The sequence below is a fragment of the Pinus tabuliformis genome, chromosome X (assembly GCF_031772625.1).
Source record: "Pinus tabuliformis cultivar Carrire ecotype Pingquan chromosome X, CPIR1, whole genome shotgun sequence".
NCBI lineage: Eukaryota > Viridiplantae > Streptophyta > Pinopsida > Pinales > Pinaceae > Pinus > Pinus tabuliformis.
In genome coordinates this window covers 492,241,249-492,255,537 of record NC_142308.1, presented here as the reverse complement: position 1 = coordinate 492,255,537, position 14,289 = coordinate 492,241,249, and the positions used below count along the sequence as shown (strand labels likewise).

General features: G+C 31.6%; 1 protein-coding gene across 1 annotated transcript; it reads left to right on the top strand.

The window, feature by feature from the left end:
- The first annotated feature begins 12,005 nt into the window (after positions 1-12,005).
- On the top strand, positions 12,006-13,467 carry LOC149140821 (uncharacterized). Its single transcript, XM_089449765.1, has 4 exons — positions 12,006-12,124; positions 12,294-12,568; positions 12,783-12,839; positions 13,005-13,467. Exons 2-4 carry the CDS (start codon positions 12,305-12,307, stop codon positions 13,329-13,331), a joined length of 648 nt encoding a protein of 215 aa, XP_089305891.1. The 5' UTR covers positions 12,006-12,124; positions 12,294-12,304; the 3' UTR covers positions 13,332-13,467.
- The last annotated feature ends 822 nt before the right edge of the window (positions 13,468-14,289 follow it).

The window sequence follows — 14,289 nt, the reverse complement described above, 5'->3', positions numbered from 1 at the left end:
GTGTAATTCCTAGCAATAGTTTAATAGTGAAATTTATATCTTTTTTCGGAGGTAGTCCTAGGATTTCTTCAAGAAACACATCCGAAAAATTCTGCACTATCAGTATGTCTTCTAAGGCAACAAATTTTTCCTTTGAATCTGAGTATCCTACTTGTATGGCATAAATCTGACACCTTTTCGGATACATTTGGCTAATTGGGAAGATTTCAAAGGTCTTATTTCTGGATCTCCTATCTCTTACCATCCTCATCCATATAGTTATTGGTTTTAAGTTTACAATTAATAAAAGACCATTGCTTTTCTAACTAGTCCATACCGATTGAAGTATCATACGATCCTAAGGGTAACACATTCAAGTCTGCCATAATGGACTGACCCGCAATCTGTAGGGGACAATTGTTGACCTTAACCAACACTCTCCTCTTGGCCCCTATGGCTAATTGCACTAACCAAGGAATCTTAAATTTAACAGCTTGCAGATTGCACTGCTCTATAATTTTGGGGCTAATATAACTTAAGGTAGCTCCTAGATCAATTAAAATAGACACGGTTTGGTTGAATATTTTACTTCAAACTCTACCATGGTTAGATGGTCCTCTGCCTGATGATCCTCAAGAGCAGCATTGATTTTTGGAATGCTTCTTGCTACCTCCCCGACTATTGATTCTTCTTGAACTTGTGCTACTTGATCAGTTCCTCTGCAATGTGGGCAATTTTTAACATAATGAAGCCCTCCACATCCCAAGCATTGTACTGGGGGTTTCGCTACCATTTCCACTTCAGTCCTTACTAATTGTTCATTGGTCTTGGTTTTGCTAGGAAATTTGAACCTGTTTGGATTTCTATCCATACTTCTATTCATCTGACCTCTAGGAGGTTTATTGATCATAAAATTGTTTACTTTATTGTTGTTAGAGGAAAATTTACTCCCACTTTTGTCATTCCATTTCTTACCTCCTTCCCCTTTTTTCTTATTTAGCTGGTAGCATACTCTAGTCTTCTGTATGACTTCATATAGTCTTCAGGTTATCAAACTCAATGTGTTCTTTCATAAACAATGGAATGCTTCTCACAAACTGATGCACCTTAGCCTTTTCTTCTTGTATGTATGGGACATAGTGCAGCAAAGAGGTGAACCTGGTTATGAACTCATCCATAGACAACTATCCTAAACATAGGTCGTAAAAGTCCTTGGCCTTCTCATCATAGAATCTTTCTGTTAAGTATTTCTCCTTGAAGTATTTTTGGAATTTATCCCAGGTTATGTTTTGCTCATTTACACCACGAACTATCTTTATTTCTTCCCACCACAGGGTGGCTTTTCCTTGCAACTGAAATATTTCCAACTAGGCTTTTAAATTGTGATCATATTCATACAGCTGGAAATAATTGTTCATGTTAATGAGCCAAGCTTCTGTTGCCTCCTCCTATTCGCCATCAAAGAGTGAAGGCTTTATCTTTCAAAATTCTCTGTGAAGTTATATTCTTTGCCTCTTGTGCTTATTGTGTTTTGATACGTTACCCAACTCTTCTTCCTAACTCTCTTCACCACCTTCAGTTTCTGCTCATTCTGTATGAAATTCTTGTTCTCCAGTCATGTTTCCTTGCTCAGGACTGGGAATTGTTTTTCTCTGATTTTGTCTGTCTGATAGAATTTTCATGATTTTTTCTTGTTCCTGCATTAATTGTTCATTGTCTGCTCGAAGTTGAGTCATTTCTGCTTTTAACTCTTAGACAGTTTCCAAATGGTGGAATTAGTATTTCGTGGCTCTTCTCCCAACTGCACCCATACTTCAGGATTAGTCTCCTGAAAGGTTGCTGCTCATGTTCCTATCATTCTTCGATGTGATATGGTTCCCATTCTTCTCATACTAGCTGTTTCTGGCTCTAGTTGTGCACATTACACAATTGTTGTCAATACTAATTTTCGAGAGGCCTAAGTTTTGGTAATGTGAGTGCTCTGATACCATATGTCATGAACCTCATAAAAAAAAGTTCTTTTAGATTTATAACCATAGTAAATATTGGTTTTACCAAATAATACGATCTAAGGTGGAAATAATTATAATTTCTATATTTTTTACCATATGAAACATCATATAAACTTTATATCCTCTTTTCTAATTCGATACAACTTTTAATGATTTGGAGATTATAAAGGTTATGAGTTTGCAAACATTACTATAATCAAACCTTATGATACATTAATTGATTGCATCAAATTTTGAATAAATCTATTTCCAATCAGTCGTATTTTGGTATTTATTGAAGTTTTAATAACATTAATTCAAGGAGTACAGTCATTAATGCCATTTTTATTTGTTGGGGGGCTCACCGCCCTAGATTACTGGACCCTCTCTCGAGTGTTTGATCATGGCCTCAAGCTGTACTCCGCTTGGCTTCGATCACGGGGCATGATTGATGGTGATGCTTAGCTCCTCAAATCAAACAGCGGATGCGGCTTTAGGGAGGACTGAACCCTGGAAAGAAAGGGGTAACTCATTCCTTGTTGCGTTTTCCACTTTCCGGGATTTTCTCTTTGCAGCGGCATGGCATTTCGTCCTTCAGGCGAGTTTCTGTGTTAATTGTCATCATGTTGATGGGTTTATACCCTGTACACCATTTAGTATGGTAATCGATGATTTGATATTCTTTTCTCAGGTCCGCGATTATGTATTCCTCCGCTTCAAGTTGCTGCCTTCGGAAGGTTTCTCCATCGAACCAAGTAATCATTACCCATTGTTCTCAGACTATGATAACTATCTTCTTTTCTAAAGTTATTTAGTTACGTTTTTAATATTTTCCTCTGTTGATGTCTTGCAGGTTCATCATGCATGATAGGTAAAGGGTTGCTTGGCTCAACTCCTCTTGTCAAGGATTCCAACCTTGGTGCCCATGTTGTCCAAGTATGCACAGGGTTCTAAATTGTGGCCTGAAAGTGTAATGGCCTTGATGAGGAACGTTTTGATCATAAAGAGTGATATCTTTTATTCGTATTTTAAGAACGTATTTCATGGGGTTTTTTTGGCTATGAGTTGAGGTCTTAATGACTGCTTGATAACCTAAAGGAGTTCATTCATGTTAAGGGACATGTATTCTTCTCCTTGTTTACTATTTGTAAGGCCTAAACCTGCTCTCTATTTTAGAAGAGGCTACGGCTTGTTGGTTTATTTCGTCTTTTCAGGTGAGTTACCAACACTTGTAATTTTTAGTCTCAAACCTGAGTTTTAATGAAGATGTCTTCGGTTCGGTTTAGTTATTTTCTAAATTATACAGTAATAGTTTTTCAAGTTCATTTCTTGTTTATTGGTTGCTATGTATGAACTTGTATGTGGAAGTCTTGTAAACTTACTATATTTTTGTTTATACGGGTAAGCACATTCATTTGGATGATTGGTTTCAGTAGTCAGTTTCTTGCAAGGTGTTAACTCCATAGCTCTGGATAATATGCATCTTAAATAAATTGTTTTTCTTTCCTTAACTAACTGTTAGTTAATATGGTTTTACAGTTCCTTGGCCTTGTTATTTCCCAGTGATACCGAAAGGGTTCTATTCCTTTCTTTATAATTTGGTGTCTTTCTCTGTTTCACGGCCTCTGTCTCTAGCTTAGCTACAGAAACCTTATAATTATTACTTTACTTTTCCTGAGGTTTGTGATTTAAAGCTTCAACCATTCTTAACCTTTGTTTATTTTTTCTGTCTTCTTCTGTTTAGAATTTAACCGATAGAGAGCTAAGATGTTTACCTATCTTAACCACTAGCCTTATACACAATTTTTTTTACTTTTACTACAATTAACTTATTAAACAGTAAGAAAACATGTAATTATGTCATTGAAGCAATAAACAAACACATTGACTAGGATTCGAGTTCCAAATTATACTTATGTGACTTGCTAAACGAAAATATTTTATCTATTAATTTGCCTCCCAACCATTAAACTAGTGCGCCTTCCCTTTCTCCCCGAGCCACCCTACATAGGTTTCTCTTCGATATCGTGGTCTTGAGTAGTAATGATTATCTCATCTTCACCAGACTTAGAAACTCCACACCACAAAAATGTTTTTCCTCAGTCATTCCCTCTATTCTTCACTTATCTCAGATGTCTGCCATCCTCTCGATCTTGGAATAAATTTGTCATGGAAGTAATTAAGCTTGAGTAACTATCTCGCCAAGTTTTTTGATAATCCAAACTATTATACATCAGACAATTTATTTTAAATTAAATAATTACAACCTTTATTTTAAATTAAATAATGAATGCCTTTATTCTTTGATATTCTACTTTTTCAAATATTTAAACCAAAATTAAATAAATATTTATAAACTTAATCAGTTCCCAATTTTACAAATATGCAGTAAATAAACATTTATACATATGAAAGACATCACAATTCAGAACTTCGTATACAATTTTATACCTGTGAAACAATAAATAACTCTGATCAGCCTCCATTCTTTGACCTCGTTGGAGGACTGTTCGCAATTTGCATCGTATTTATGTCTATTTTATGTGAAGTGCTGCTGTTTCTTGAGTATCATTTGCCTCACCAGAGGGAATCTTTAAAAATCAAAACTTCCTTCGATCGTCAACAGCCGCCCGCCGCCCCTGGTTCAGAACTTTCATGGGGATGCGATGTCTGAGAGACAACCATGAAATTCTCCATTTTCCATCCCCAGCAGGACGTACGTGAGACTTTCAACCGAGGCCGCTCGTTTATTTGTACAGAAGCCATTACAGACCTCCCCTCGTGCATCTTTGTGCAATTCCAACGGCGTTAGTGACCTCCCATCAGTGGGTCATCGGGATCTGAAGAGACGTAGCCATCCCGGTGGAAGTATCGCCGCATCTGATGAAGCCCGTGCCATTATGGATCACACTTCACCCAGTAACTCCCTGCTTCCTGCAATAAATTCATTTCTGCCAGTATGTCGTTTTCCCAGTTTCCTTACACATGCTCCAGGAATAAAAATTCATTCCCAGGAAAATTGCCTATTTTGTTCCAATATATATGAAAATAACCTAATTGGATGTACACAATGTTTATAATATCCCTTTCTTATAGGCGTACCCTTTTGTACCAAAAATTCCAGGTGTATGAGAACAAATTGTCGGCCCTGATTCGTATCTGCAATTACATTCACACAACCGTTTTCAAATTAGGGTTCTCAATTACCGTCTGTTCCATTGTAAATTTGGGTTTTGAAACTAGGGTTTTCAATTACCGTCATGTTCCGTCTGTTACCAATAAAAATTGTTAGTAATGTAAAACAATCTAAGGGCGTCCTTCTTCAAGAGAGAGGCAAAAGGTTGTAATTCTCAGTCTGATGTAGAGAAGTTGTTCTCACTGTAAATTTCTCTCAGAAGCTCTGGGCAATGTGTTGCCCGCAAAATGTCGGATTCGGCCACAGATTTCCACTCGGTGCACACTGATACACTCCTAGCCAAGCTCACAAAGTCCAGCAGTGATAACACCAGAGAAAGTACATCAACGCAAAGTGATTCCTCCAAATATTTACTTATAGCTTGAAGATTTAATATCTTCAAACTTGTATATATATTCCGTCAATAATTCTGCTTGCTGCCATATATACGTTAGCATAAATACGCATATCTATTAATTTAAAACCTGGATAATTGCCTTTCGTATTCTGAATCGTACAAACGGGAGATGGAAAGATGCCTTTTCTATTCAGGGCTCTGCTTCTGTGAGCTGTAAGAACGCCTCGAGAGGAGCTTTCAAACACCCCAGTATACCGTACATTGAACCCCAGTAAGATGCCTTTTCTATTCAGGGCTCTGCTTCTGTGAGCCGTAAGAACGCCTCGAGAGGAGCTTTCAAACACCGCAGTATACCGTACATTGAACCCCAGTCTCTCCTCTTTTTCTTCTCCTATATCAAGAGAGAATTCATTGGTTTTCTCGGCTGTCTGATATAGATGGAACCGGACAGTTTCGAACAAGTTGCCAATTTGCTTGGTGTCATATCAATGTAATGAGGCCCACGTATTCTTTGCTCAAATTATATTCTCACAAGTGACAACATAAGTTGGCCCTCAAGGGCTTGCAAATTGCTTCACACCAGCCTTTCCACATCATTTCAACCAGGCCATAAATATCTTTCTGTAAGCGTACTTTTTTCCTATTCCATGCATTAAGCATATATATTTTTTTTTTTTTTTTTCTATTTGTCTTGAAGAATGAACTAACGCATGACTTACCTAGGACGAATATATTTATATTTATAGGGTTCAGCCAAATAACCGAACTCTTAGAAGTCTAAATAGAATGACAATAATAATGTAAACGATTAGTTTAATGGGTTACTCTAAATTAGAAAAATGAGTTCTCTATATATTATGTTTATTTAACCATTAAATGCACGGAATAAATGTTTTCCAAAAACCCTAACCCTCTAGTTGTAGCTCGAGATTTGAGTATAAGAGATATAGCCTCGGCTACTTAATTTAAGTTCATAAACATGGAAATCAAAGGATGCTTACAAGTTAGTGAAACACTCAATCTAGAATAGGTGTCCACATATATGCATTAGATTCTCACGGTTGTGAAATTTGCAAATCGTAGACCTATAAATATCCATGAATAGGGTGATTATGGGTATTATTTCTTTTACATCATTAAAATATGTGCTGATGCTTGAAGATATGAGTTCATGTCTGACATAAATACAGCCAACTTAGAAGAGAATCCTTTCACGTTTCTAACGTGTTACACAACATGTCCGAAATGCATAGTTCTTATTTTCCTGTCTTTAGTGGCTCTTTCCGCTGTTGCTCATGGTTCTTTCCGCTGTAGCTCAACATCCTGGTTATATAAATGTATGTAATTAAAGAGAATCGAATAATTGTGAGTAATATTGATTTAATTGAATATTGTTTTTTCTTTTAATTTTATTTTCTAACGATTTATATTTATTAAAAATTATTTAATGTAATATAAACAAAATTGTCAACTTATATAAAAATGTGTATGAAAAATGGGTAAAAATATCCTTAGTCCTGAGAGTTACACTAATCTTAAAAGTCAATAGGTCAAAGCAACCTGAAGGAGTCGTGGCTACCACGAGCAGGAATATCAACTTTACATTTGTGAATTTAAGTAAAATAACTATGGATTTTGTAACATTGGCGATACAAAAGAATACATGATGTCATGTTCAATCTTCATCAAATAAACATCAGTGCTGGAGGACGACAAAGTTGCCGAGGATGATAGTATCAACAATAATTTTGAATTTACGATGGAAATAATATATTTTGATAAATCATATATATAAGATATATATTACTATGGTTGAAAAGGTATATATTATAAATTTTAAATGGCAAAAAAATATAATTTAAAATTTATAAATAGCTAATAAAATTTTTAAAACAAAGTAAACAATTAATTTTTAATGGGTTAAATCTACATTTAAGAAATTTAAGTTACAGTATATAGTGATTACATATACCTTTAAAATATAACATTTTGCAATAGGTAAAGCGTTCATATCATTCAAGATAAAGTAAACTTTCATCTAACATAAAAATTAGTTAATATTTATATATGTGTGATTATAATACTTTTCCTATGTGATTATAATTTATAATATTTATAATGAGAAAAAACTTTGATATTATTCAAGGCAAAGCAATGCAAGAACTCAAGATAATAGTATTTGTAATAGATTAAGGTATCATACCAATAAAGATAGATATATGAGAGAAGAAATTTATTGTTTATATTCATTTGGTTGCCATCAATAATTAAGATAATGATACTTATGATGAATACATGTTTGGTATTATTAAAGACAAAGAAAGTGAGAATAAGCATATTCATAATGTTCTTTTTATATGTTGTGTAAACCACATTAATTGTAAAATTATATTCAATTATTATTAAAAATAACAATTACCTTATTCGTGATAAAGATAGTAATAATATAGATGTACGAAATATAAGTGAAAAACAATGATATCTTTCTTTGCAAATAAAATTCCACGTGCCTTCAAATTTTTAGATTATTAGTACTAGCACAACCACATTTACTAATGTGGTTGATATAGACTGTTAGGCTATTAAAAATTAACTATTTGTAATGGTTATATATATATATATATATATATATATATATATATATATATATATAAATATAAAATATAATATAATACTAATATATTATTATTATTAAAGGTTTAAGGAATTACTAAATATTATATTATATATTAAACTCAATATTATATATTTACTAATATAATGGTGTATATATTTTATATATTTATTGAGAGTATATTAATAATATTAACTATATATAAATTATACCTTAAACTAAAATATATTATACTATTATCCATAAATAATTAATATATATATATATATATATATATATATATATATATATATATATATATATATATATATATATTAAATTTTAGGGTTTATTAATCCCTTGGGTTTTAGATATTGATCCCAAGATATTAATAACTTGTAGAAATTAATATTTTAAAACCCAAGAGATTACTAATGTTATAAACAAAAGTGAATAATAAACCCAAAAGTTTAATATATATACCAAATGAATTAGTAAACGCAAGGGATAAATATTGTAAACCTAAATGATCAACTAATCCAAGGAATCAATATTAAAAATACATGAGATTAATAGACCGTAACAAATATTTTAAACCTAAGGGATTAATAAACTCATAATAATATTATAAACCTAACGAATTAGTAAACCTAAGTGATAAATATTACAACTAAAAAAGATCAATAAACCCAAGGGATAAATATTGAAAACTCATGAAATTAATAAACCCTAGGAATCAACATTTTTAACTTAAGGGATTAACAAACCCAAACAATTATTAATATTATAAATGGAAGAGAATAAATTAGAAACCCAAGGAATTATTAATATTATTAATGCAAGGGACTAATAAATCCAAGGAATTAGTAAACTCAAAAGATAAATACCATAAATGTTACCAATCAACAAACCTTAACTATTAATATTAAAATGTTTAGTATATAATATAATATTAAAAATATATATAAATATTAGATTTAACAATTCCTTAAATTTTTGAAGATAATGATATTTTAAGTTTATTAAACTATTAAGCTTGTATATTAATATTTAATATTAATATATGAATAATAATATTAAAATTCTTAAGCCAATATTTATGTTAGTAATAATATTACAATAATTATAGTACATATAATTTCAGTTTAGTATACCATATATATTCAATATTTTTAATATACAATAATATTGTTATAATAATAAGATATTACTATTATTATATTACTGTGATATAATTATTATTGTTTTTATTAAGTATATATTATTGTATTTTAGCATATATCTATATATATATATTATAGTGTATATATATATATATAAAACAATGGTGAAAAGTAAATAAATATTATTAATGATAACCATATATTATTACTATTAGATTATGTTAATTATGATATAGTTTGAAATGTAATTGTTATTATATATATAGATGTGTGGTTGTTATTATTTATATCATTATTAACAATTATAAATAGTTAATTTTTAATAGATACTTTTACATTATACACTTAATAATTATTGATCGTTGTCTATATCAACCAGATTTACTAATGTGGTTGTAAGTGTGCTTGAAAGACACCTATGGGGGTACATCAATCACATTAATAAACGTGGTTGTAATGGTACTAATAATCTAAGAGAATTTCAAGACATGAGGAATTCCATTGGCAAAGAAAGATATAATTATTTTTCGGTCACTCTTCATACAACTTTATTGTTACTATATTTATCATGAATAATGCAATTGTGATTTTCACTAATAATTAGATATCATTTTTCAATTACTTGCTTGACATTCAATGATTGTGTGGTTTACACTAGAGATAGAAACAACATTATGAATATGCTTCTTCTCACATTCTTGGCCATGAATGATATAATTTATCTATTCATCATAGATGTCATTATCTTGATTATTGATGGAAACCAAATTATTATAAAAAATAAACTTCTTTTTCTATGTTTCTATATTTATTCATATGATACCTTAATCTATTGTAAATATTATTATCTTGAGTTCTTGCCTATTGTAAATACTAGTATCTTGAGTTCTTGCCTGTTGTAAATACTAATATCTTGCTTACCTGGCTTTGCCTTGAATAATATCGAAGATTTTTCTTATTATAAGTATTGTAAATTGCAATCACATATGAACCATATTATAATCACAGATAGATAAATATTGGCTGATTTTTATCTCACTTTGTTTTGAATAATATGAACCCTTTACCTATTGTAAATGTTATATTTTAAATATATACGTTATATTTTAAATGTATATGTAAACACCATATATTGTACTTTAAATTTCTTAAATGTATATTTAATTCACTAAGACCTAATTGTTAAACTTGTTTTATAAAATCAATTTTAAATGAAGTTGTTTACCTTCAAAATTTATAATATATATTTTTGTACAATAATAACATATATCTCGTCATGTATATGATTTATCAAAATGTATTATTTCCATCATAAATTCCTAATTGTTGTTGATACTCTCATCCTCAGCAACTTTTAAGTGGTGCTCCAGCATTGATGTTTATTTGATGAAGATTGCGCATGGCACCATGTATTCTTCTGTATCCCCAATGTTAGGAAAACCATATTTATTTTACTTAAATTCACAACTATTGTAAAGTCGATATTCCTGCTCCTCGTAGCGACGAATCCAGGTTGCTTTGACCTATTGTCTTTTAAGATCAGTGCAACTCTTACGACTATATAGAATATTCTTACCAATTTTTCATACCGGTTTTAATATAAGTTGGAAGTTTGTTTATATTACCTTTAATAATTTCTAATAAAAAAAAACATTAAAAAAAAACAGATTCAATTAAATCAATTAAAAACCAATATTACCAACCATTATTGTATTCTCTTTCTTCATTTCAAGAAACACATTTATAGAACCACGATCTTGAGCGACAGCAGAAAGAACCACTAAAGACTCTAAAATAAGGACCATGCATGTCGGACATGTTTTGTAACAGGTTAAAAACGTGAAAGCATTCTCTTCTAAGTTGGGTGTTTTTATATCACACACGAACGCATATCCAAGCATTCTCTTCTCAGTTGGGTGTTTTTATATCAGACATAAACGCATATCATCAACAATCAGCACATATTTTAATGATGTGAAAGAAATAATACCCATAATCGCCTTATTCATAGATATTTGTAGGTCTACGATATACAAATTTCACAACCCTCAGATTCTAATGAGACCTATTGTAGATTGAGTGTTTCACTAACTTCTAAGGATCCTTTGATTTCTATGTTTATGAACTTATATTAAGTAGCAGGGGCTATATCTCTTATACTCAAATCTCGAGCTATAAGGAGAGGATAAGGGTTTTTGGAAAACATTTATTCGGTGCCTTTAATGATTAAATAAACATAATATATAAATATCTCATTTTTCTAATTTAGAGTAACCAATTAAACTATTTGTTTACATTATTATTGTTATTCTACTTACTCTCCTGAAAGTTCCGCTGTTTGGCTGAAGGTATGAATAACCACGCCTAATTTCTCATATATAGATATACATATTCGAGGTAGGTAAGTCATGTATTAGTTCATTTGTCAAGACATGAAATACAAAAATAATACGCTTAAAGAAGTAAAGATATGCATGGCATGGTTGGAATGATGTGGAAAGGCAGGGTGGAAATGATTTGAAGCAATTTGCAAGGTGTTTCTGAAGTGGTCGATAGGGATTTGGACGATAAAAGTGTTAATGTAGGGCCAACTTATTTTGCCACTTGTGTGAACTGGGAATATAAATTGACCAAAGTCTACGTGGGCCTCATTACATTGATATGACACCACTCAATTTGGCAACTTGTTCGAAACCAGTCGGTTACATCTATATCAGACAGCGGAGGAAACTCATCAATTGTCTCTGGATATAGGAGAAGAAAAAGAGGAGAGGCTGGGGTTCAATGTACGGTATACTGGGGTGCTTGAAAGCTCCTCTCAAGGCGTTCTTACAGGTTACAACGGCAGAGGCCTGAATAGAAAAGGTAACTTTCCCATTCCAGTTTGCATAATTCAGTGTAGGAAAGGCAATTATCCAGGTTTTAAATTAATAGATATGCGTATTTATGTTAGTGTATATATGGCAGCAAGCTGAATTATCGACTGAATATATATACAAGTTTGAAGCTATTAAATCTTGAAGCTATAAGGAAGTATTTGGAGGAATGATGGACGACTTTCGTGGTGATCCATCCGAATGGCTTTGCGTCGATATATTTGTTCTAGTGTTGTCACTGCTGGATGTTGCGAGCTTGGCTAGGAGTGTATCAGTCTCCACCAAGTGGAAATCTGTGGCCGAATCCGACTTTTTGTGGGCAAAACATTGCCGAGAGCTTTGGAAAGACAAATTTACAGTGAGAACAACTTTTGTGCATCAGATTGAACCAAGAATTACAGCCTATTGCCTCTCTATTGAAGAAGGACGCCGGGTAAATTGTTTTACATTACCAACAATTTTTATTTCAAGAACTAGATCGCATTCATTAAAAGCCCAAATTTACAATGGAGCAGACGGTAATTGAGAACCCTAATTTGAAAACGGCAGCGGACAATCAGATGAAACCCTAGGTATTAGTAAGTAATCTGCAGAGTTAAAATATTATCTTCGATTCATATCGATATATCGTGTGAATGTAATCGCAGATACGAATCACGGCCGACGATCTGTGCTCATACACCTGGAATTTCTGGTACAAAAGGGTACGCCTATACGAAAGGGATATTATAAACATTGTGTACATCCAATTAGGTTTTTTCTTAACTCAATTTTCGTACCAAAACCATTCATAGGAATGAATTTTTATTCCTGGTGCATGTGTAAGGAAACCGGCAAATGACATACTGACCGAAATGAATTTATTGCAGGAAGCAGGGAATTACTGGGTGAACTGTGATCCATATTGGCGCGGGCTTCATCCTATGCGGCGATACTTCCACCGGGATGGCTACGTCTCTGCAGATCCAGACGACCCACTGTGGGGAGGTCACGAATGCCGCTGGAATTTTACAAAAGTGCACGAAGGGAGGTCTGTAAAGGTTTGTGTACGAATAAACCAGTGGCCTCCGTTGAGAGTCTCACGTACGTCGTGCTGGGGATGGAGACTGGAGAACTTCATGGTTGTCTACCAGACATCGCATCCCCATGAAAGTTCGCAAGCAGGTGCGGCAAGCTTATCTTTTCCGATTTTATAGACGACTTCATGGAATCTTTTACATAGAAGGTTTGTGATAGCAACTTAGTGCCCGGTAGCTTTCTTAATTTATTTAATAATCTATTATACGGATAATTTAAGGTTTTCAGGTTTTTTTATTACAGAGAAAGATAGGTGATAAGTGTGATTTAGTGTTACAGTGAAATAATATGTGTTAATTAGTGTTGGTTTGATATTGAGTAATTTTGATAATAATACTATGATTTTACTTGTTGCAGTGAGGTTTGGGTTGTAGATTGTTTTCTTTGTGGATTTTTCAATTAAAAGTTATATGGAATTTTATTAATGCAGAAAATAAAATTATTATTTTAATTTTAATTTATTTGGAGTTTTATTAGTGTAGAAAATTAAATTGTCGGATATTTAGGATTTGTATATATTATTAGAAATTAGAATGAGTGGGTTTGGAATTATCATACATTTATTTCAATTTTGGATTTATGAATATAGATAAATACAATATTTGATTAAAAAATTATACATGGACAAATTTAAATATTATTAATATATTTTGTAAACCAAAATTAAAATCTATTTATCCAATTATTATTAATATTATTTATATTTATATAGATTTAACATTATATATAAAAATGTTATTATTTAAAATCTATTACATATATTTAAATATATAAACTTGCTACTTTTATTTAAAATGTTCTATTTTTTTTAATGGAATATTTTATTTTGATATAATCTCTTTTTATCACTTTGATTTATTCAATTAAATAAATTAGGATATCTTTTTAAATAGAAAACTTAATACAGTTTACTTAAATTAATAATAATTATAATAGTATATATAATTTAACATAGGAAAAGAATTGGGTTTGGAATTATAGATAGTAGATTATATTGGCGATGATTTTGATATAATTAAAAAGAACGAAGAAAGCAAACCTTTAGCATAGGTGACAGACCATGATGATGAGGAAAAA

Excerpts from the sequence above, each read along its gene's own strand:
- LOC149140821 (XM_089449765.1), top strand. The coding sequence starts at position 12,305 with ATGATGGACGACTTTCGTGGTGATCCATCCGAATGGCTTTGCGTCGAT. Across the intron at positions 12,569-12,782 it reads CTATTGAAGAAGGACGCCGG|ATACGAATCACGGCCGACGA; the intron begins GTAAATTGTTTT and ends ATGTAATCGCAG. Across the intron at positions 12,840-13,004 it reads GGAATTTCTGGTACAAAAGG|GAAGCAGGGAATTACTGGGT; the intron begins GTACGCCTATAC and ends AATTTATTGCAG.